The 23,343-nt window shown below is 18.6% G+C and overlaps 1 protein-coding gene across 4 annotated transcripts in view; it reads left to right on the top strand.

Moving 5' to 3' along the window:
* LOC100863262 (pancreatic triacylglycerol lipase) overlaps window positions 1–23,343 on the top strand; it is an 88,644-nt gene that overhangs the window by 48,769 nt on the left and 16,532 nt on the right. For 2 of the 4 annotated variants that reach the window (XM_012489359.3, XM_031917847.2), the window contains exons 2-4: window positions 5,764–5,939; window positions 17,590–17,744; window positions 22,927–23,081. In XM_012489359.3, coding sequence (XP_012344813.2) covers window positions 5,932–5,939; window positions 17,590–17,744; window positions 22,927–23,081 — 318 coding nt within the window. In that variant the 5' untranslated portion in view covers window positions 5,764–5,931. The remainder of the gene's footprint in view (window positions 1–5,763; window positions 5,940–17,589; window positions 17,745–22,926; window positions 23,082–23,343) is intronic. The other 2 variants (XM_086915012.1, XM_012489357.3) reach the window with 1 other exon arrangement.

Below are 23,343 nucleotides of genomic sequence, written 5' to 3'. Positions count from 1 at the left end.
AATTTTTTATATATATAATTTAACTGATAATATTGAAATTATTTATTTATTATTTTTATTGTATAAAAAAGAATATAATTTTTATAATATCCTAAAAATGTTTTTAAAAATTTTCAAAAAATCAGATTAATAAATTCATACTTTGATTACATTAATATTTAAAAAAAGAAATATTAATTTTTCCATAATAAAAGACTATATGTATTCTTTCATTGAAAAATATCTTTTTTTATTCTATTTAAATTTCTCAGTTATAAAAATGAAATCATTATTTTCTTTCTAATTAATTAAAAGATATGATTAAAAAATTTAACTCTTCATTTACAAAATAAAAACTAAAAATAAAAAAAACAAAATATAAAATAGAAAATATTATTTAATTACTAATTATTATTTATTTTAAAAAAATATTTATACTTTATTTTAGATTAATTTTTATCAATATCAATTTTTATCCAATAATAACACTAACTATTTTAAAAAATGATGTCATATGTACACTGCATAATAAAAACCACAATAGGTATAATTATGTATTTCTGTATTTTAATTGCAGAATAAATACAATACACTATTGTATTAACTACATAAAAACAATACATTTATTTTCTGTTAGACTTATAACTTATGTTTATACCATTTTTTTGAATAAAGATTTGAATATGCATTATACATATATTATTAGAAACAAAATAAAGTGAGAAAAAAGGATAACACATTTTATTTATAATATTTAAAAAGATATATAAAATCAAAAAATATATCATTTTAATACTTTTAATATCCGCTTATTTTTTATTTTCAATAATATTTATCATTCTCCTATTTTGTGGAATTATATTCCATTCTTTCAAAATGCAGCATTTCAAATCATTGACAGTCTGAAATTGTTTTCCTGTTGCATATATTATTATTTTGTAAGTTTTGACCAAACATTTTCAATTGTATTCAGATGCAGTGTCCTGGCTATTCAAGAAGAAATGTTTGATTTGAGAAATATTTTTTTATTTGTTTTGTCATATGAATTATGGCATTATCTTGTTGAAAAATATAATTTTGACCTGCAATCCGCATGGCATATTTATCAATCAATGAAATGTATTTTTTATTGTCCATACGATAGTTAATAAAGTTTATTTCAATCTACAGCGACTTAGAAATACTCAAATCGTAAAAATAATAATTCTACCCATCTAAGTCCACCTAAATTAAATTTTTTTTTCATCCGAAAAGATAATATTTTTTCACTTTTTCTTACATTGAACATTTTCGCGAGCAAATTATAAAAAAGGTATTTTTGTCGTTAAAGGAGATATTTTAATCTCAACTGTTGAAGTTTTACTTTATTGTAAAATATTTTGAATAGTTGTATATTCTAACACTAACTTCTGCAGCAATTTGCTGAGCTATACTTTTAAAATTAGAGACAGTTAGTAAAATGGCTTGTTTTTCACGAATTGTTATTGCACATCCTCATTCCTTTTTTTTTTTTTTTCATATTAATTAAGATTTTTTAACAAATCTTTACGGCTTCTAATTCAGTAATTTTGCGATTTTTGCAATATAATAGTTTTCGCATCTTATTGCTAAAATACGCTCTATTTCATTTTGATTTAACCGTTTTTCATGATCCATTTTTAAATTTTCTATTTATTTCAATACTAAATGATATTGAAACACTAACTCTATACTTCTTCACTTAACAGTTCAACTATGATTGAACAATGAATATATTGGAAATGTATTATTATTTTGTTCAGATTGTAGTAGCTAATGTTTACGTTTTCCTCTAGGAATTTTTTCAATATAAAAATAATTGTTAATATTTAATAATTTAGTCATTAGAGATACATATAATATATAGGATATATGAAAAGTAATTTATTTTATGTGTATTTTAAAATATATGATATTCTTTCAGATATACTATCATTTTATCACGCAATATATAAAAAAAAATGCATAAAAATTATATCTTTTTTCCTAATACTACAAAACAATTTCTATGTTAATTATCAATAGATCTCAAACAACTCTTACAAAGACGCAGAAACACTTCATTTCTGATACCACGCGCCGTTATGCTTGTTCTATAATTAGTGCTGGTAACTGAGCAAAGTATTAAACTAATTTACATTGGACATAGTTAAATTGCGATTCGTGGAATTTTTTCTTTTCACGAAAAAATAAAAGATAAAAAGACAATGAAAGAACATCTTTTAAATAGTTAATTGAAATTGATATGGATGAAAAATCGTATTATTTTCATATTTAAAAACTTCCTATTCCAAAAACTTCAATTATTCAAAAAATTCATTGTACCAAGATATTGAATAGATGATACAAGTTGTGAGGATAATGCCGTTTTTGAGAGAAAAATTTAGAAGATCCTTGAAATTGTATATTTATTATGAAATACTTCGGCATAGTTGGAGTGTGAACATGATCTTGGTATTTGAGATGATATTTCTCAACTATATTAATTTTAACAATTATTATCCTACTTGAGAAGAATTATTATAAAAATTCGTAGAGTTTCCTAGGAATAGAGAAATTTATAGGTAGCATAGCCCTTTATTTTAATTAAGAGAAATTTTCTTTAGATTGGGGATCGCTAATCAGAGAGCTGATCCACGATGTTATTGAGGGCATGATGTTAGAGAATACAAACGTTTTGATGGAATTAAAAAAAATCAGAATTTTTTCACATTCAAAACTTGTTGAACCTTAAAACATTTTTAACCTCCAAGTTCTTTGAACATTAGAACTTTACATCTTAGAATTTTTCGAACTCTTGAATTTTAATCTGGAACATACAGAATTTTAAAACTTTGTGAATTTAATGATAAACGTAAACCTAATTAGCATATTAACTTTGCTTTTGATCGTTTTAGAATAGAATTTGTTAATAGCGAATTTGTAATAAATTAATTTTATTACTATACACCATAATTCCAAAAACGAAATGGAGCTAACATATTACCAAACTTTTATTTATAAATAACAATAAAATGTTCTTTGTGCTCAACAAAGAAAAATGGACACATTGAAAAGATTATATTTAAAAAATTATGATCGAAAAATAATATTACGATATATAAAATTGTTCATAATGATGCAATGACTTTTATAAATTAAAAATAGTAGATAGATTAATAGATTTTTTTTTTTTAGTCATTATAATAATTTTGTTTTGAATAATGAAATTAGATACATTTCAGTAGAATTAATGAATAGACACATAAATTTTATAATTTCGAAAATAAATGTATGTAAATATTAATGAAATTAACGGAAAAAATAAATTTTGTTATAAAAAAAAGTATAAATGTGATATAATTGGTTTTGTGTCTAATAATAATAAATTATGATGCAATTTATAGCTTAAACTGACTATTATTAAATTATCAAAAAATAAATATTTGTTAAATATAATATTTTTTCGATATTATGAGATTAAATATAATTTTATATAATTTATATAATAATTTATATTAATTATTATTACATAAAAGATAGAATAGTACAAATAAAATTATTAATATAATTTTCCATATCTATTGTAAAGATATTGTATAAATTCCTTTTATATAATAAAATATATATTTTTTAATCAATTCATGATATATTTAAAATTTCCATCAAAAATGAGAATATTTTCTATATAATGAAAAAATTCAAACATAAAATTATAAAATCTTTCTTCAATCATTATACAAAAATTTAATTTTTTTTCTTTTGTTAGTTATGATGTTATTATGTTATCAAAAAATCATATTGTTTTTATTAAAATATTTTGCAATAATTATTAAATAATTGAAATCGTTTCTTAAAATTATTTAACACCAGTATTATATATTAAATATATAAAAGTATTTTTCAAGAAAATTTCTTATCTTATTTTAAGAAATATAATATCCATATCAATAATTGTGAATCGAAATTATAATTTTTCTAGATATATTATAATAATTATAAAAATTCTTTATAGTAATTGTTGTATAGTATTTTAAAAGATTACAACTAGAAATTGCAGTCAGATAATAATTAAGAAAAAAAAAGAAATACACAATTATATTCTTTGTTTTCCTTAAAATTTAAAATAATAATATAACTTTATCTCATATATATAAATAATATAATAATAGTGTATGTAATAATAAAAGTTTTTTCTGAATCTTACTCTATATAAAATATTTTAAATTTTTAATTTTAAAATATATTAAATGATTATATTATATGTACATAAAAAATTAGAAAATGAAATGATAAAAAGAATAATAGAATATTTAGAATACATAAATTTTTTAAATTTTTAGAATTATTTAATTTCGTATTGAAATCTTTGAATAATAATTTTTTGTTTAAATAATCAATAATAAATATATAAAGATCAATCAAATTATTTCGAATTATAAAAATTAAAAAAATTTCATTTATTTTAAAATATAATTACGTTATTTCTTCAAAATCTAGATTTATTACATTAAATTTAATTTAACTTTTAATTTAATTAAATTAAAAAATTATAATGGTTTTAAATCTAAAATATAAATTATAAATAACTATATATATATTATAATATAATATACTAAATATAATATAATAATCCAAAGTTAATTTAATTTGATATGATCCCAAAATTTTATCTATTTTTATATCATAAATTATTATAATATTAAAATATTAATTTAATTTGATATGATCCCAAAATTTTATCTATTTTTATATCATAAATTATTATGACGTAATTAACCATTATTATTATTTATCATAAATTATTATTTATTATTCTGAAAAAAGTATAATACAACTTATTAGAAACTTACATATTATTTACTTACATTGAAAAAATTAAATTTTAAAAATCAAAATTAAAGAAAATTCTTTGAGCAATTAAAATAAAGTTCAATATCTATTTATATCTACAGATATTAATTTTAATTATTAATAAAATATTTGAAAAATATAAATATTAATACAAGAAAACTATTAGAAAATAATTGTTAAAATTCTCTTTTTAGAACTTAATTTTTTTTCTTTAGTTATTCTTTAAAACATAAAAATTAGTTAAGAAATATTCATAATTATTTATATTATTATTTAGTTATTGTATGTCTCTGAATTTTTTATTTTATTATAAGTACAAAAAGATCATATACATAAATATTATAATATAAAATCGCTATTATCGTTAATTAAAATATAAAAATAAACATGACTTATTATAATTTGTTATTATATTATAAATAATTTTTTCATATATTTGAATGATATTTACTTATACATTAGATTTTAAATTAAAAAGAATCTTATATTTTCAATAAACCTTATTACTATTTATATTATTATATCATATTATTTATTGTTATTTAAACATTCCAGTAAATCTTCTATCTAATTTGAATCTTAAATATCATGTTTTTTTACATTTTTTTTTTCTATAAGATCTATTACATAATAAATATTATCCAACAAAATTTTTAATAAATTTACAATTAACGATTTTTATTTTTTCATATTGTAAACAATAAAATGTTTATATGATTTTTTTATGTATAACATATTTAAAGATAAAACAATATAAATACGAAAAATTATATATATATAAAAACAAGTTTCATAATAAAAATAGCTTTCCGCACAATCATATCCAATAAATTGATGTATCTGTCCTATGTTGTATTGTGTGTATCTACTTTCGCTGCGCACACCGTTTAGACGACTTTCTTTTCGCGCCTGCGCATTCTTTGTCCTCAACAGAAACAAGAAAGAGAAAAGCCTTTCTGAAGCAAGCAAAGAGAGTAAAAAAAAGCAGCTTGTCGATTCGGAAGAGAAGAGAGAGGCATCGATATCGGAAGTGGTACAGCATTGCCAGAGGGAAGGACGTCGAATCTAGGCCACAATCATGTTCTCTTTATATTTGCGCAAATGTATAGGTATGTCAATGATTTTCATTTTTTTTTCTTTGCATTCTCAAATACAAATACTTTTCTTTTATTTATTTTAAATGTTATATTGATTCAAATTTATTGATTATTGATATACTTCAGATATTTACAAATTATGTTAAATTTAAAATACAAAAATGTATCAAATGTGCATATAATATATTGTAGAAAGATATAAAAAATAGTATTTTACAATTTGCATATATAACATATGATTTCAGTTTATTATATAAATTATACTATATAAATGAAAAATAATTTGTTTTTTTAGAAATAAAAATATAATATTTGTACTTTAATAATTAAAAAATTAATTACTTTTACAAATTAATTAGTTTTATAATGATTTGAATTTGAAACAAATAAAAAAGCAAGTAAATAAATATCTGTGCTAAAAAAGTACTTTTATACAAAGCTTTCTTTTTTAATCAATTGTTTAAAATTATAATCGTTTAAAAACAATCTCTTTTCTTACTAACATTTAGAATATTTATACATTTATTTTTTTATATGTTTTATTTTTATATATATGTATAATATATTTTATTATGAGAATATTTAATAATTCTTTTTTTATATATAATTGTGCCTTTATTTATATATAATTTATATAATTTTATTAATGTTATTCTATTGTATTTTATTTAATTAAATTTATTATTAATAATAAACATTATTGTTATATATTATTATATTATTACATTAATAAACATTATTAAAAGAAGAAATATTTTATATAAATAAATATGTACAATATTTAACGATTAAATTTAAAAAATTAAATTTGTAAATATTAGAATCATATTTTAAATAATTATCAATATTAAAAAAAAGTGGAACGAATTTCATTAAATTCCAGAATGTTGGATGAAAGATTTAAAAAAAATGTAAGTAGAATTATTAGAACGGCCAAGATTTTCATCAATTGAATTTTTTTTTTTAAATTCTAAATCGTGCAAGAAAATTTTCACAATCATTAAAATACATTTGTAATTTGTTATGTAGGTCTTTCTACATTAATATCCGGTCGAGTATGCGATAGAAAACGTAATTAGAAAGCTTTAAAGAAGAAAATTTATTGAAATATTCATGCTATTTATCAAATGATGGAAGATTTTTCCATAAATATTTAGCAATCAAATATTTCATATGTATATGTGTTGTGTGTGTGTGTATGTGTAAAAATAAGAATAAGGTTACATTATTAATCTAAAAATTTAATAAACTATAATATAATGAATTTATAACTTTAAAATTTAATAAACTATAAATAATATAAATATAAATAAATTTTGTTTGATAGTTACATTACATAATAAATAAGTAATATGAATTAATATAAATAAAAATATTTAATAATTCTAATAATTTTGATATTTTTTTCTACTTAATATTATATTATTATAATTAATATTATTTGTTGAAAATTTATGCGATGAAATAAAATATAACAAATAAGACTATATTTAATATAACACTATTATAAATAAATATTACATATGTCAAGTAAACAGTAGTCAGTAAACAAGGAGTATTCCTTATGACTACTTGTTTATTTGAAACAATAAAATATATTAATAATTAAATTTACATGTTCTTACTTGTTTAACTTACTTGTTTCATGCAGTTTGTGTATTATAAAACTTGATTTTATAAATAACAGATAAAATGCTATAGGAGATTAATCTTATTAATTTTTTTAGAGTGCTATACTTATATTAAACTTTTCGTTTTCAAACTAGATTAAGATTACATGAATCATTCAGGTGATAATATAAGAGTTATGTCTATTTGCTTTGTCTTATAATATATCTTATAATATTAATATTACAATGGATATTAAATAGACAGATGTATCATCCGCTTTTTTAATAATCTTGTGATTCTAAATTTATCAACTAAAAAATTTATTTTTTTATTATGGTGATATCATCTGATATTTCTTTGTTCAATATAATTAGAGCAGTATATAAATAAATGATTATATATATATATATATATATATATAAATGTAAAATCAAAAATTAATTTGCCATTAAAAAAATAACAAGAAAATTTTTAAATATTGTTCTAGATACCAAGTTCTATTTAGCTTGAATAAAATTTATGGAACATATAGTTAAACTATATGTGACTGGAGAAAGTGAGGTATATACATAGATGTCCAACTATAACTAGCGATTTGAGGTCATATAGCTATCGAATATTAAAAATCCGATTGTTTAAAATGAAAGATTTTAAGGACTGATTCAAAACTGATTCATGATCATGTTGTTTTAAAAAGTAAAAATATTATTTCTATAAAAATCTAATTTCTTAAAGGAGGAAAGTTAAGAGGAAAGTTAAGAAAACTTATTTATAAATGAATTGTAAGAGGGACAATGTAATACTATCGCAATACTTTTATTACTAAAATTTAGAATTGTATATCATTGAATGATTGAATCATTCATATACATTTTTATATTCTGCGAAAATATTAATAGATAATTGTATAATGAATAAAATTATAAAATGAATAAAAATTTTAATTTTCTTATTAATGAAATTTTTATATTTATGATTATCTTTTTTATAATTTATAATATTTCTATTACTTGTTTCTATTTTTCCACAAATATTTGAGAGCTTAATTTATAAATTTATAAAATTTGTTATTCAATTTAATTATTTTTTTAATTTAATTCGATATCCGATAATTGCACTTGTTCAACTATAAAATATTTAAGATCAATTGTAATTAAAACGATGTTTAAAAAAATATTATTTAAAAAAATATAGAATTTTAATAAATTGATTCTAGATTAGATTTTAGATTAGATTCAAAAGTTATATGTATCAAAGCATAATAATATATGATAATAAATTATATAGGCATTCATATGAAATATTCTTTGTTTGATATTACAGATAAAAATTAACAGCAATTAATATTTTTTCCTGCAAACTTGAATTGTTTTTGTGGAAAATAAATAGAACATAATGATAAATAGACATGAAAATATAGATAAACCAATTTTTTTTCTTTGCAAATAAAAAGATTTCTTATATATTTTCATATATTTGATCTATTCTTAAAAATTACCTATTTAGGAAATGGATACAAAATATCGATTTTTGTTATATTTATCAAAGTATTCCAAAGAAAATTTTTTTTCTAACATACATATAATATAGATATCTTCTGGATTCAGTTTAAAATAAAAATGAATGAAAACTGAAATATAAACAGAGAAAGATTCAACAATTTTTTATTATTTATTTTGTTTATTTCATTTAAACGAAAGATTGATATAACTATAAGTGGATAATATAACTGATGATAATTATTTATCTCTAAACAAAAAAAATTAAGAAGAATTTTTAAGAACAAAATGTAAAATAGAAATTTTAAGAAAATTCTAATTATCTATTATATTATTTATCTTTTATTTATACGTACTTAACTGAATATATTATAATATATTAATATATTATAATATATATAATATATTATACTTATTTAAATATTTACACATATACATATTATTTGAAGTATTCACAGAAAGGATAACTATACTATAAATTTTCAATAATTAACCATGTATATAAATGTATAATCAAACACATAAATGTATAATTGGACTGAAATGGATGGTAAAAATAATAAAAATATATTTGAAATTTAAATGAACAAAAATAATTTTGTATCTTTTTATATAATCTACATTTTACTTCTAAGAGAATGTTAAATGCATATATTTTCAATAAAAAGAATTTACTCATTTAGCATTTTAATTTCATTATAATATTATTTCAATCCAAATCAAACATTGAAAATTTTGCAAACGAAACAAAAAATTGTATGGTATTTTTTATTTATCATAATTTTCATAAGTATTTAGTATTAAGTATTAGCAAAAGATGTGCAAATCTCAATCATTTTTTACAAATGATACAAATCCAATCTATTTTTCTAATTGTTATAACAAAAGAACTCATAAATACGATTATATTAATTGTTCAATAAACTCTGAATTATGATTACTGATATTTTTGATATCTTTATCCTAATTATATGTACATATATATATAAAATATAAAATGTATATATATGTATATAATAAATTACAATTATAATTTATGAACATTTCATTTTTCTTTTATCAGTATATTCCTTAAAAAAATTTAAATACACTAAGTATCTAAAAATTTAGAATTTTTAATTCGAAATTCAATTAAAAATCTCGAAAAATATAAAAAAAATATAAAAAAAGTTATATGATATCAAGGAAGACGAAGATTATTATGTCATTTATTTGATTTTACAATGTCTTTAAGTAGATCTGCAAAGATTAACGTTGAATTTTTAAATTAAAATCTATATTTTTTATAGTAAAATATTATAACTGCTATAAAGATATTTTTGATACATTAAATATGTTTGAGTTTTTTCCAAAATATAAAATCTTCAAAATATATATATACATCAATATTTGCCAGATATAACATTTGTTTTTTATACATATTAAAAATAAAGTAATATTTTTACATATATATTAAAAAATATTCCAAATTGAATCAAAATTACTGAAAATATGAATTATATTTAATAAGATTATTAAAACATATTAAATATATCAGCAACATTATAAAAAAATAACAGAATCTTTATTAAAAGTAAATAAACTTGTACATATCGATTTTTTTTTAAATTACTATAATATATCGTATATACAAAATCCGAATATATATACAATTTTTCCAAAGTGTATCTAACGCTAATATCAATAACATATGAAATTTCGAAAAAAAGCTTATGCTAAAGATAAGTAATGTATTGAAAACATCTTAATATCAATTAGAATAATCCAATAATAAAACATAGATTTCAATTTAAAAATTTAACATTAATATTTGCAGATTTGTTCTGTCAGGGATGTTACAAGATCAAACAAATGACTTGTTCCTTTTAATATCAAATAAAATTATCTAAAATATTTCTGTATTTTTGTATTCATATTTGTGTGTATTTTCAAAATATTTATTGTGGAATAAACATTGCGCATTCATGAAACATTCCGTATGTAAAAATAAAAACAATTAGTCTTTATATTCTTTACATTCTTTATATTCATATTTATTTTTTTCTTTTTTATTATTTATTATTATTTTTATTTTTATTATTATATTATTTTATTTTACTATTATTTAATTTATTTTTTATTTATATATATATATTTATAATACATTTTAATTTTCATTTCTTGTTCTCAGAAACTATAATTCAAAATTTCTTTCGCAATCGAAAAATTCGCTGTAGTTATAAATCACTGAGAATAGTGACAAAATAATTATATTCTCACTTTCGAAATAATAATTATTTAATACTCGAAGATGAAATATAAGCGATTGATTTTAAAGTTTAAGGTAGACTGTTCATTATTTGAAAACCAAAGTCATTCTCCTTTCCTCTCTTTATTCTATCCATGAAACACGTTTTCTATAAACCAATTGTATTAAAAGTATTTTAAAAAGTCATCAAAAATTAAAATAAAGTTTACGTAACAGGATTGAATATTTGATTGGTTGACATTTAGCAATTTTAATATATTTTCACAGAAGTTAGTTGATGAATTATCATAATCTGCAAAAAATATCTTAATAAAAAATAATACTTAGGAAAATAATTTATTTTTTTAATCCAATAATCCAAGTTTAAATATTCAAAAAAAAATTTTAAATTTCCAAAACTATATGATATACACTTTTTTAAATCATTATTAATTTTTATTTATAATAAAAAATGTAAAAAAATTATCATCATAAAAATGTGTTTTCCAAACGTTGATACATTATTTTATAATTATCCTAATTATAATGGCATTAATTCCGCATTGTGATATCAATAAAAAAATGCGGAACAAGAAAGAATGTGAAATAAAAAGTAAGTAGCTTAAGAACGTGTATTACGAATAAGGTCGGTATTTGCCGATGAAATGTTGCACCACTTGATAACTTGTTTCACCACATTTCTCGCCAGCACCATGTGATTGAACTAATTGGTTGATCAAATTATTAACAAAAGCATCATTTCGAATATAGTATATTGATCATTATTAGAAATGAAGAATGTAATATTGAAAACTTTAGTGACTTTTCCAAAAATTAATAAAAGTTTTCAATTTTCAAACAGATGACAATATTTACAAATTCTATGAACTTCATTTGATCGCTATTTTAATAACTTAAATATAATAAAAATATAGAAAACTTGATAAAAAAAACTATACATTTTAAATTTTAAATCTATAATTTTATAATTTTTTATAAAAGATATATTGTAGTTATAAATTATTGTAATATATTGTAATATAAATAATCAAATGTTTTCATAACATAAGATAACAAAAATATTTAAAAATAATTTTATTTATTTTTCTAAAGTATATTAGAAAAATAAATAACATAACATAAAATAACAAAAATATATTTAAGAATAATTTTATTTATTTTTCTAAAGTATATTAGAAAAATAAAAAAAACATAATTGAGAATAATTTTTTTTTGAGATTTGGTATATGATTTTATATTATATATTTCTTTATATATTTTTTTATATTAATATATATATATATAATATATATAATATATATAATATATATATATGTAATTATAATTTCTAATTTTTTAAAAACAATTTCTCTCATTTTATCAAGAATTTCCAAATAAATCAAGAATATAATTTCTATTAACAAATAAAAAAGAGAAGTTTACATGAAAGAAGAATTTAATTAATCAAGATTAATGGTTTTCTTAATAATTTTTTATTAGTAAACATTAATCTTTCAAATTGCGACCATAAAATATTTCATTCAAGATTATTTTTTCTTCTTAAAAATATAATATTGAATATTTTTTTTGAACATAGTAACAATTTTTTAATTTTTGATTTTCTGTGAAATAAGTATACATCGTATAGTGAAATTATATTTATTATATTTATTAATAAATTATATTTATTATAATTTAATAGTTAATTTAATAATTAAATTAACTTTATCTTCATCATTTTTGCTAATTCTTTAAATATAGTATTATAATATAGTATTCCAATCAATCGTAGATGGATTAGTATTATATTAAATTCAATTACTTAATTATTCAGTTATTCATTAGTATGTTCAGAATAATCATTTTTTTTTCTAAGATTTTTATTACAACAAATATTCAATAAGTATTCATATTTAATATCTAGATAAACTATTATAATTTACTATGTAAAAATTTCTTATTCAATATACTCTATTAGATTTAAATAGATTTATTTAAGGATTTAAGGATTAAATAAAAATCCTAATAAATATTTTTCTTTGTTAATTATATAATTTAATGTATCTGACAAAATCAATTATGAAACTTATATATTTTCTGATTAATAGAAAAATAAAATTTTTTTATTCATTTATGAAGAAACATTTATTTATATATATATATATATATATATATATATATATATATATATATATATACATATATATAACATATATATATATATATATATAAAGACCAAAAAATAAATATGAATTCATATAGTTTATTAATTAAAATCCTAAATATTTTATAAATAGAAATTAAATAATCTTCTAGATCTACTGAAACCATGAAATAACTGGAAAAAATTAATTTCATTAGAGGCCATTCTTTTCTTTGAAATATTTTGTAAATACAAACTTATTTTTTTAGATTAAGAATAAATTTATATATTTCATGGAGTTTTAATACTAGTAAATACGAAGACGAAAATGATCTTTTTACGAATTAAACACAGATTCTATTCTTTATTAACAACAGTTCAATAATCTTTTTACAATTAATTTCCGCTTTTAATTTTATTCTAAATGGATATTCTTGACATTTGAAAAAATATATATATATTTATAGTCCTGAATGTTCAGAACAAATTTATTTTAATTTATATTTTGCAAAAAATATTTTAATCTGACAACGTTATTTATATTATATTTAATCCTACTTGTGAAATTGATCCTTGAATCACTCTATCTCTATTTGGATTTGAATATTGATATCAGAATATTGTTATTTGAGAGTGATTAATTTTAAATTGCTAATATTGCTTGAGTAAACGACCTTCTCATCAAGGTCCTGTATTTTAAATTCTGCTTAGTGATTCTTTTTAATAAATCAGTTTTACTATTAGTGAATTTTTTTTTCTTTTTTATATTTTAGGATAGTTTTTTTAACGTATTAATTTCTTTTATTTTTTCGGATTGATAGTTTCGAAATAGTAATCCTTTTTTTTGATCACATTTAAAATTGATTTTTCTTTATCTGCTCATACTTGAGAATATGAATATTTTTAAATTCAACTTCAATAAAATAGATTTACATTATTAGTTTAATTGGACTTAATTTTAACAAATATTAATTTATTTATATCGTCATTCAATACTATGGAAAGAATTAAACTTGTCGTTGATTGCTCAACATGAATTCTAATTCTTGTTGAATGTGTCTCTTTTCAATGAATCTAAAAAAAACAACATTTAATTCGATATTTAGCTTGAATATCTTATAGCTCAATTTTTTGAACATGAATATTTTATAATTTAGTAATTGTTGTTTCTTTTTTGTTTCTTTCAAAATTCCAATCTTCACTATCCAATAAATTTATTGATAAATATTAATTTTTAAGACTTTAGCATTTTCGTGATCTGATTCAGATTTTACTTCTCGGATAGAATGTTTTCTTTTCCTGTCATAAAAATAACAATAATTATTATTGTTTCCTATATTATTCATTTACTTGAAATTGATAAAATTTATATTAATTTATCTGCCTCTTGTATATTTAGATTCAAGATATATTTAGATTCAAGATATATTTAGATTTATTTTGCTATTTATGCAAATTAAACACTATAATCTGTTTTGTTTTACATGTAAACTCATTATATGTATAATATTATGTTTATTATATAAAGTTTATTTTTTTTTATCGTTTTAGAAAGATTTATCATATAATATAAAATTCGTTGTCAATGCATTACTTTCTTGTTCATTTTATGAACCAAATAAATTCGCCATTTTATCAAATTATTGGTATAAAATATTAGAAAAAATCGAATTTACGTTAAGCAATAAATCTATGGAAGAGACAATGAGTAAATTATTATTTAATATGAAAAAAATAATCAATAATATTCGGAATAACCAAAAAAATATTCAGAATATAAATAAAGCGATAAAGTGAAATTTAAATAGTATTAAAAATTCAAATGATATAGGTATTAATAAGAAATTTCAAAACGCCTAGAATTTTGAAAAAAATTAATACTAATTAATATATAAATAAATGTTAATAAATAAAAAAATTAATAATAATTCAAAAGGCCATATGAAGTTGAGCAAAAATTGTGTAATGATTATTATATAATTAAAGATATTGATTTTCAAAAATTTTATTTAAATATTTGAAAAGCTGTAAATATTAAGCTAAAATATTTAATATAAATACAAATTATATATAAATTTTGTTAATTCAATTTATAAATTTTAAATATTTGTATGTATACAATATATTAAATATTTTTATATTACATATTTTTATATATATAATATTTTTATATATAATTTATATATTAATTCATGAGTATTTTTACATTTTATTTTTAATTTATAAATATTTATCAATATTTTTATATTTTAATTATATTTTGTTTGTATTTAATGTAAGTTTTAATAATATATGTGTATAGAATATATAATTTATCAATGCTCATATCTGTTACAAATTTTTAGAAATGATTATATTACAAAATAATTAAAAATTATAATATTAAATATTATATCTTTATGCTTATACAAAACAGTATGGGTTTAATAATAAAATGTTTGAAAAAATCAATGAATTTTTTTTTCTTTATATTAATTTTTATTATTGTTAATAATATATCTTATTTCTTAATATTTAATGTGGCATTCAATTTCTTAATACAAATTTGAAGATTTTGCGAATTAACGAAAACATATTTATGTAATATTAGTAGCAATTAAACTAAAAAGAAGCAATGAATGTTCGATACTTGTGATAATATTTTCTATTTAATAATATGTTAAAATATACATTATGATAATACGATTCAATTGTTATAAAAAGATTATTATACAATAATGATCTTATTTAATAAACGAATTGTATTGTATATTTTATTCTAATCATTCGATTTAATAATTTTCATAACAATTGTTTTTTTATTAAGAATTTTTATTATTTTCTTTTTTTAATAAAATTTATTTTTATATTTTCTTTATAAATAAAAATTATATAAGGTATATTATATAAAAAAGTTTTGAAATAATTTTATTAAATTAATAATAATATATTAATATTAATAATATATCTATTTCTCTATTTTTATTAAAAACATATACATACATACGCAGTTTATACATAACATAAATAAATATCATTCTTAATTAGTAAATATATAAAGATATGCACTACATATTATATAATGTTATGATATAAATCTACATATTAATTTATAAAATTTGGAATTATCTATTTTATTATATCTTAATAATAAAAAATAAATAATAAATTTATTATAATAATTTAATTTAATAAATAACTTATAATAAACATTTCTATAACTATTTGAAATTCCGAAATTAATCATTTTGTACAATAAAAATATAAATATAATAATAGAGGAAAAGAAAGAAATATAAGAAATTTTTTTTATTTTTCAAAGAAAAAAATGAATCAAAAAAATTAAATAGATAACTTTGAAAATGTTCTATATAAACATTATAAATATTATAAATCTTAAAAAAGTTGCAAATATTTTATTTTATTTTATTTTATTTCTTTTTATTATTATTAGAAATTAAATTAAAATTGTAAGTGAAAATTCGGATGATAATATTAATCATCTAACTTTTGTGAAAAATAACTTCAGAAGTTGCATTAAAAAAGATTTAAGATTTAATGATATATAAATCTTAATTATAATAATATGATTGTTTTTTTTTATAATAATTATATATGTAAATTTCATTTTAGATAATCACAATAAATTTATAATAAGCATGGCAAGCATAATTTCAAGCATTGTTTCAAATTTTTAATTTTTAGATCTTTTTTTTATTTCTTAAAAATATATTCTTGACATCTGAAAAAGAGATGAAATCCATTTTATTACTATTTATTAAATAATAATTAATATAATAATAATTATATAATATAATAATAAAATAATAATTATATAATAATAATTATTATATTTATTATTAATAAAATTATTAATAAAATTTCTGATATTAAGTCTGCTAACTCGTCATTTTATTTGTTGTTTACTATTTAATTAGAAATAGTATAATACTATAAATCCTTATTCATATTTTGAAATTACGATTATTTTGCAATAATTTATTTTTTTTTCTTTTGATTTTTTGAAAATTACAAAATAAATCAGAAGAAATAATATTCTATTAAAATATACAGACACAAAAACTATAAAAAGAAATATTAATGAAGGATAATGGTTGTTACAATTTTTATCTTTATTTTATTGAAGTTTTATTATCAAAAATAGATAAAAACTTAAACAATAATATATTCTTTTATTTGCAGGATGAGGAGAAAGAAGCAAAGAGCCATCGAAGACGAAGGAGCATCAATTTTGTTATTCGTCGCATTGGCTCCTGTTATCTGCTCCGCCGGAGTTTTGGATCCTTGGCAGTGGGCACGTAGTGATCGAATAGAAGTCAACATTCCTTGGTTGCCATGTAATTATACATATTTACATATATTCGAAACTTCAATATTTGCAATATATCGCATACTATTATTATTTTAAATCTAAAAATCCATTTGATGAATATATATAATATGAATATATATAAAAAAAATGTACAACAATATAAGTCCTACATTCAATCTTTTCGATGTAAAATCAACTATTATCAATATTATCAATATTACCAACATTTAATATGATTTAATTGAAATAGTTTTTTCCATTGAATCTAAATAAAAAAATTGATTCATTAACATAACTTAAGATTGTTAATACAAAATTATTATTAACATGAATAAAGATTATTTTATAAATGCAAACGAAAAATTGGCAAGGCCATATAATAAAATACATATTTGTAATTTCTATATTCGAATAATAAGCATTAATAATCTGAAAATAATATTTTCTATATTCAATATTAAATGAATACTGAACGTTTATGCTTCATTTGCATTTATAAAATTTATATTTTAATATTAAATCTTAATATTAATAATAATTTTGTGTTGATAATTTTGAGTTAATATATTCGTTAATCATTCATTTTCTTTACATTTAATATATTAGGAAATAATTTACGATATTATAAATAATAAAATCGAAAGGATTGATTGAAAAACCTATGTTATTTGGATAAGTATCATAAGCTTAAAATCTTAAATTCATTTTTTTTTTTTTTTGATACTTTCTATTTTAAAATTAAAAGATAAAATTGAAATTAATATACGTATACAAGTTAATATAATATACAATTATAATTTTATTCACGAATTTAACATTTTAAGTTAATTAATTTTTTTTAAATAATAAATACAAAGAATAATGAAAATAAGAATAAAAAATAATGATTTTACTATTTTTAATAACATGATATATTTTTTACATATAATATATATACTACACTATATAATAATATATACAAAGTATTAATATATTCATAAAATATCATTAAAGGATCGATTTTAAAGATACAAAAATACAAAATTGATTATTAAAATATTGATTACCTTATATTTATTAAATTATAAGTAATTTAAAATTAGATTAGAAGCGAACTAAAATTAAATGGTAATATGATAAAAATAAAAATAAATTTGTTTTACTTTATCTGTGTTTTGTTTCGTGCAAGATGATGTAATGCAAACTTCAACTTATTTGTAATAATAAATAAATTTCAACTGCCATTTTGTATAACTTTTATATTTATTTTGCCCTCTTGAATCTTTAAAAATATTCGAAAATATTAATACATCAATACATATTAGCCATTCTCTCACTAATTTCGATGATTATTAAATATTGTTCGCGAGCATATATTATATCTTCACTTATTATCATCAAACTCTATTAAGCTTAAACAGAGGATGATGTTATCTAAGAAAATTGCTGTTTTTCAAAAGAATAAAATTATACACTTATAATTACACTTATAATTATATATTTTTGACACACTTCAACTTGGCTAGATCGAAGCACGGTCCCAAGAAGAATGACATACTTCAGACATGGTTGACTCAACAGCAATTAACATCATTCTAATTTGAGAAATTTTTTCTAACATGAGTGTATCGCGAATCAGATACTAATCGCGATATTATTAGTTATCAACATGCTTCATCGGAAAACTATAATCTTTCCAATTAAAGTGGGAAGGAATTTTCTGAGGGCATGAGTCTCACTAGTAAAGAAAGTCTCATTGTGAATGGGTTGTACTCTGACTGCTGGATGCAATAAATAGATAGTTTCTTTGTAATTACACACCGTGATCTAATCGTCGACACGATTACCTACTATGACATTGTGAGAGACCCAGCTCTTATATAAATACGCGTACCGCGCTTATAACCGTACTAATACAGTCCATTCATGATGAATACATCAACAATCATAAGCACCAGTTTCTTTACACACATACACATCTCAGTCGAGAGAGCATTTAACATATGTTTTCATGCAATTACAATCCATCACTACTACTGTGGACACGACAAATATGTTGTAAATTGAAATTTTTGACAAATCTTACAAAAATATAACATTTTTTTAATTTATAAGCAAAAAAATTTATTTGCAAAAAATTATTATCATTATTACATTGAATTTCGTTTATATATTCTTCGCGAAATAAAAATAAAATATAAAACAATAATGATAATAATAGTAGTAGTAATATTAACTTTTTTATAAAAGTAAGGAAAGATTCTCGATACACGTAAATTTAAAAAATTTTCAAATTGATCAATCAAAAAAAATATGCATGTATATTATGCAATTTCTTCATATTACCCAAATTCTAAAGAGGCAAAATCGATCCATAAAAATGTGCTACTTTTCAATTTTAATTTTAATTATATAATTTAATTTATAATATATTATTATAATATAAATAGTATTATAATTCACTATAAGAGTGAAAAAAATTTTAACGAAAACTAACGAAATCATTTAATAAAAAATTTATTAATTGTTTATGTAATTTATATAAATAAAAAAAAAATTTTTTATTAGATGAGATTTTGTAATGTAATACAATAATATAACGAAATTTGTATTTGAAACAAAAAAAAATTTGTTTCTTAATATTATTTTACAATTAGTATAATTATATTATTATATTATTGAAATTATTTATTAAGATTTCATATGAAAAAATAAATTGAAAAAAAAATTATAAATTTTTAACTTCATTTTAATTAAATAAACAATTAATAAATGTTATGCTAAACAATAGTCCTAATTAAAAGAAACAATTTTTATCTGAAAACTTCTTTTTTATCTCTTATACTTTACGAATTATAACACAAAATTAAAAAATATTTCAATTTTCATGAGTTAATAATTTCCTAAAAGTTATTAATAATTTCCTAAATTTGAATAGCAAAAAAAAAAAAAATATCTACAGCTATATTACGTATCCCCAAAATTTCAAAATTTTCAGAATTTGCAAATCAGAAATTTTTCTTGTTATTAAAATCGATTATTATAATTTCGATTTCAAAAGTTATTTTATATTTTATTTTCACATTCCGGGAATTCGAAGGATGTTTAAGCTTGCTATGGATAGATACTAATTATAAATGTACTAATTTTAATTTATTCCTATACATTTTGAAGATCATGTTTACATAAACAATTGATAAGTAGCAATTGCATGTTGATGCACATGCATGGATATAATATGAAAAAATTAATTATGTAATAACGATAATTTTTTACGAATATTTTAGAAACTAATTATAAGAGATTCCCATATTTTTGTGAAAGAACATTTTTGTTAAAAATATCGATTTTATAATATATTTAAAAATCATCGAAATCAATGGGAGAATAACTAATCTTACAAGTTCGTTAATTATTGTTAAAGACAAATCTAAAACTTGTGAAGCGGTCAAACAGAATTTATTTCCAATAGTTCGAGCATTTTCAATAGTTTCACAATAATTATGTAAATATAGTTCCCTAACGCTTTTCAGATCTTCAATTTAAATGTAGTAGCAATGGCCACTTCACAAGTCATTATTTCTATACCTTACAACAAACCACCATGGAAGTAAAGATCCTGATCCCCTGGGATGCGTTTATTTTTCGAAATTACCTTTCAACGCATGTATTGGTCCCTCTAATCCATTCTTAGTTTGCATTTTCACGAAAAGTAATGATTGAAGGAAAAACCAAGACCCGCTACAGTTTTCTAAATGAGATCAGTTAGAATAGAAATAGAATACAGATAGAATTTAGCAACAATATAGTTCGCATCAAAGTATAGTTAGAATAATTACAGTCGTCAATCAGCCATAAACAGTTAAAGTAAATCACTATTAGTTCAATCAAAGCTCATAATATAAATAATTATATAGTCCTGAAAGTAAGTGATCCTTCGAGTAATAGTATCAGTATCAAGCATCACATTTATGCAATAATTTTAAAATCGTTCAGTTTATACTTTAACATATATTGTTATATTTATATTTATATTTATTCTATAAAAGAAATATGACAAAACTCACGAAATAAGCAATGAAAAGAATATCTTCAATATTTTATTATATTTTTTTTTTGTGTTCATGTATTTTTGAGAAAAACGAAATATTTTGATAATCAATTATAATGTCGAATCACATTGACAATATGAAATATTCTTATATTAAATATACAAGGAGTTTGAGTTATAGAGATGTTTCATTTAACATATATCATCTTGATTGATATTATTATGTATTATTATTTGCAGGAAAAATATTTTGTATATAATAGTTGAATGATTTCGTATGCAATTCATATTATTTTATTGTTTGAAAAAACAAAATTTATCTTCAGTTTTTTATGTTTTAAAAAAGATTAATAATCTGAAGATGTATCTTCATATTTATTAGAGAATTTTATAAAGAATTCTCTTATATTTAAGAAAGGTAGACAAGTAATTAACATAAAATTACATATCTCTATCAATATAATTAATTTTAATTGACTACAATAGATTTTTTTTATTCCAAAGCACATAAATACCATGAATATACTACGAATTTTCAATATTGAGACAATTAACTATTAATTAAAACTATTAGAAATTACTTTCATTTCTGATCTTATATGATTTTATACGTAATCAAAGCATAGATAATTTACATTATAAATTTATTTTAACATTATTTCATTTTATAATATAAAAAAAAATATAATATTCTATTTAAAAAGCATTTCATTCAAATTGATATGACTTCCAAAAAATTGATATTGACATATTAAAATTAAAAAAATGTTTTTTTGTTTTTATATATACAATTAGCCTCAAACTAATATTTAACTTTTATAAAAAAAATTATTATTTTAATTATTTTAACATAATAAATTTCTTAAATATCTAAATATTTTTGTAATGCAAAAAATAATTATGATATAATTATATTATTTTGTTCTATTAGATTAATTAAATAATCTGTATATATTTGTAAAATACTCTACCGAAAGAAAAAAGTTTTGAATTTATTTTTCCATAATTAAAAATATTAAGAATATATTAGTGTCTGAATATTTTTGAGACTAAATGTATGTAGATATTTCATATTTCAAGAAAAATATTTTCGAAAACATTTTATATAATTTTCAATATAATATTTAAATTCTTGAAAAAAAAACTATTACTATAATAATTTTTATTATCTTATTAGTCGAGAATGAAACACGATGCTACGATGAACTAGGCTGTTTAAACATAACCAGGAACTGGTATCATCTGATACATAGACCACTTAATGTCTTCCCTTTACCACGAGAAGTCATCAATACAAGGTTTATCTTGTATACGAACAAAAATCTCATCGAGGTATGTATAATTATTTTATCTTATTTTATTTTATCAATTAAATACATTGTTTAATATGTTTAATATATATTTGATTTTATCTTCGATAGAACTTAAATATTTATTAAATTATAATTATTTAAATAAATTTTAAATAATGATCAATGATACTAAAAACACATTCAATTTTGATATTTTTCAATTTATTTATATCTTAAAAATTAAAAATTTAAAAGAAAATTTAATCATAGCATATAATAGATCAGACCTTTTTGCTAAAAAA

Source organism: Apis florea, unplaced genomic scaffold, assembly GCF_048593485.1.
Source record: "Apis florea isolate Af1SG1 unplaced genomic scaffold, ASM4859348v1 contig_3758_pilon, whole genome shotgun sequence".
In the NCBI taxonomy this organism is placed as follows: domain Eukaryota; kingdom Metazoa; phylum Arthropoda; class Insecta; order Hymenoptera; family Apidae; genus Apis; species Apis florea.
Note: the sequence above shows the minus strand (reverse complement) of the source record. Positions and strands in the feature narration are given on the sequence as shown.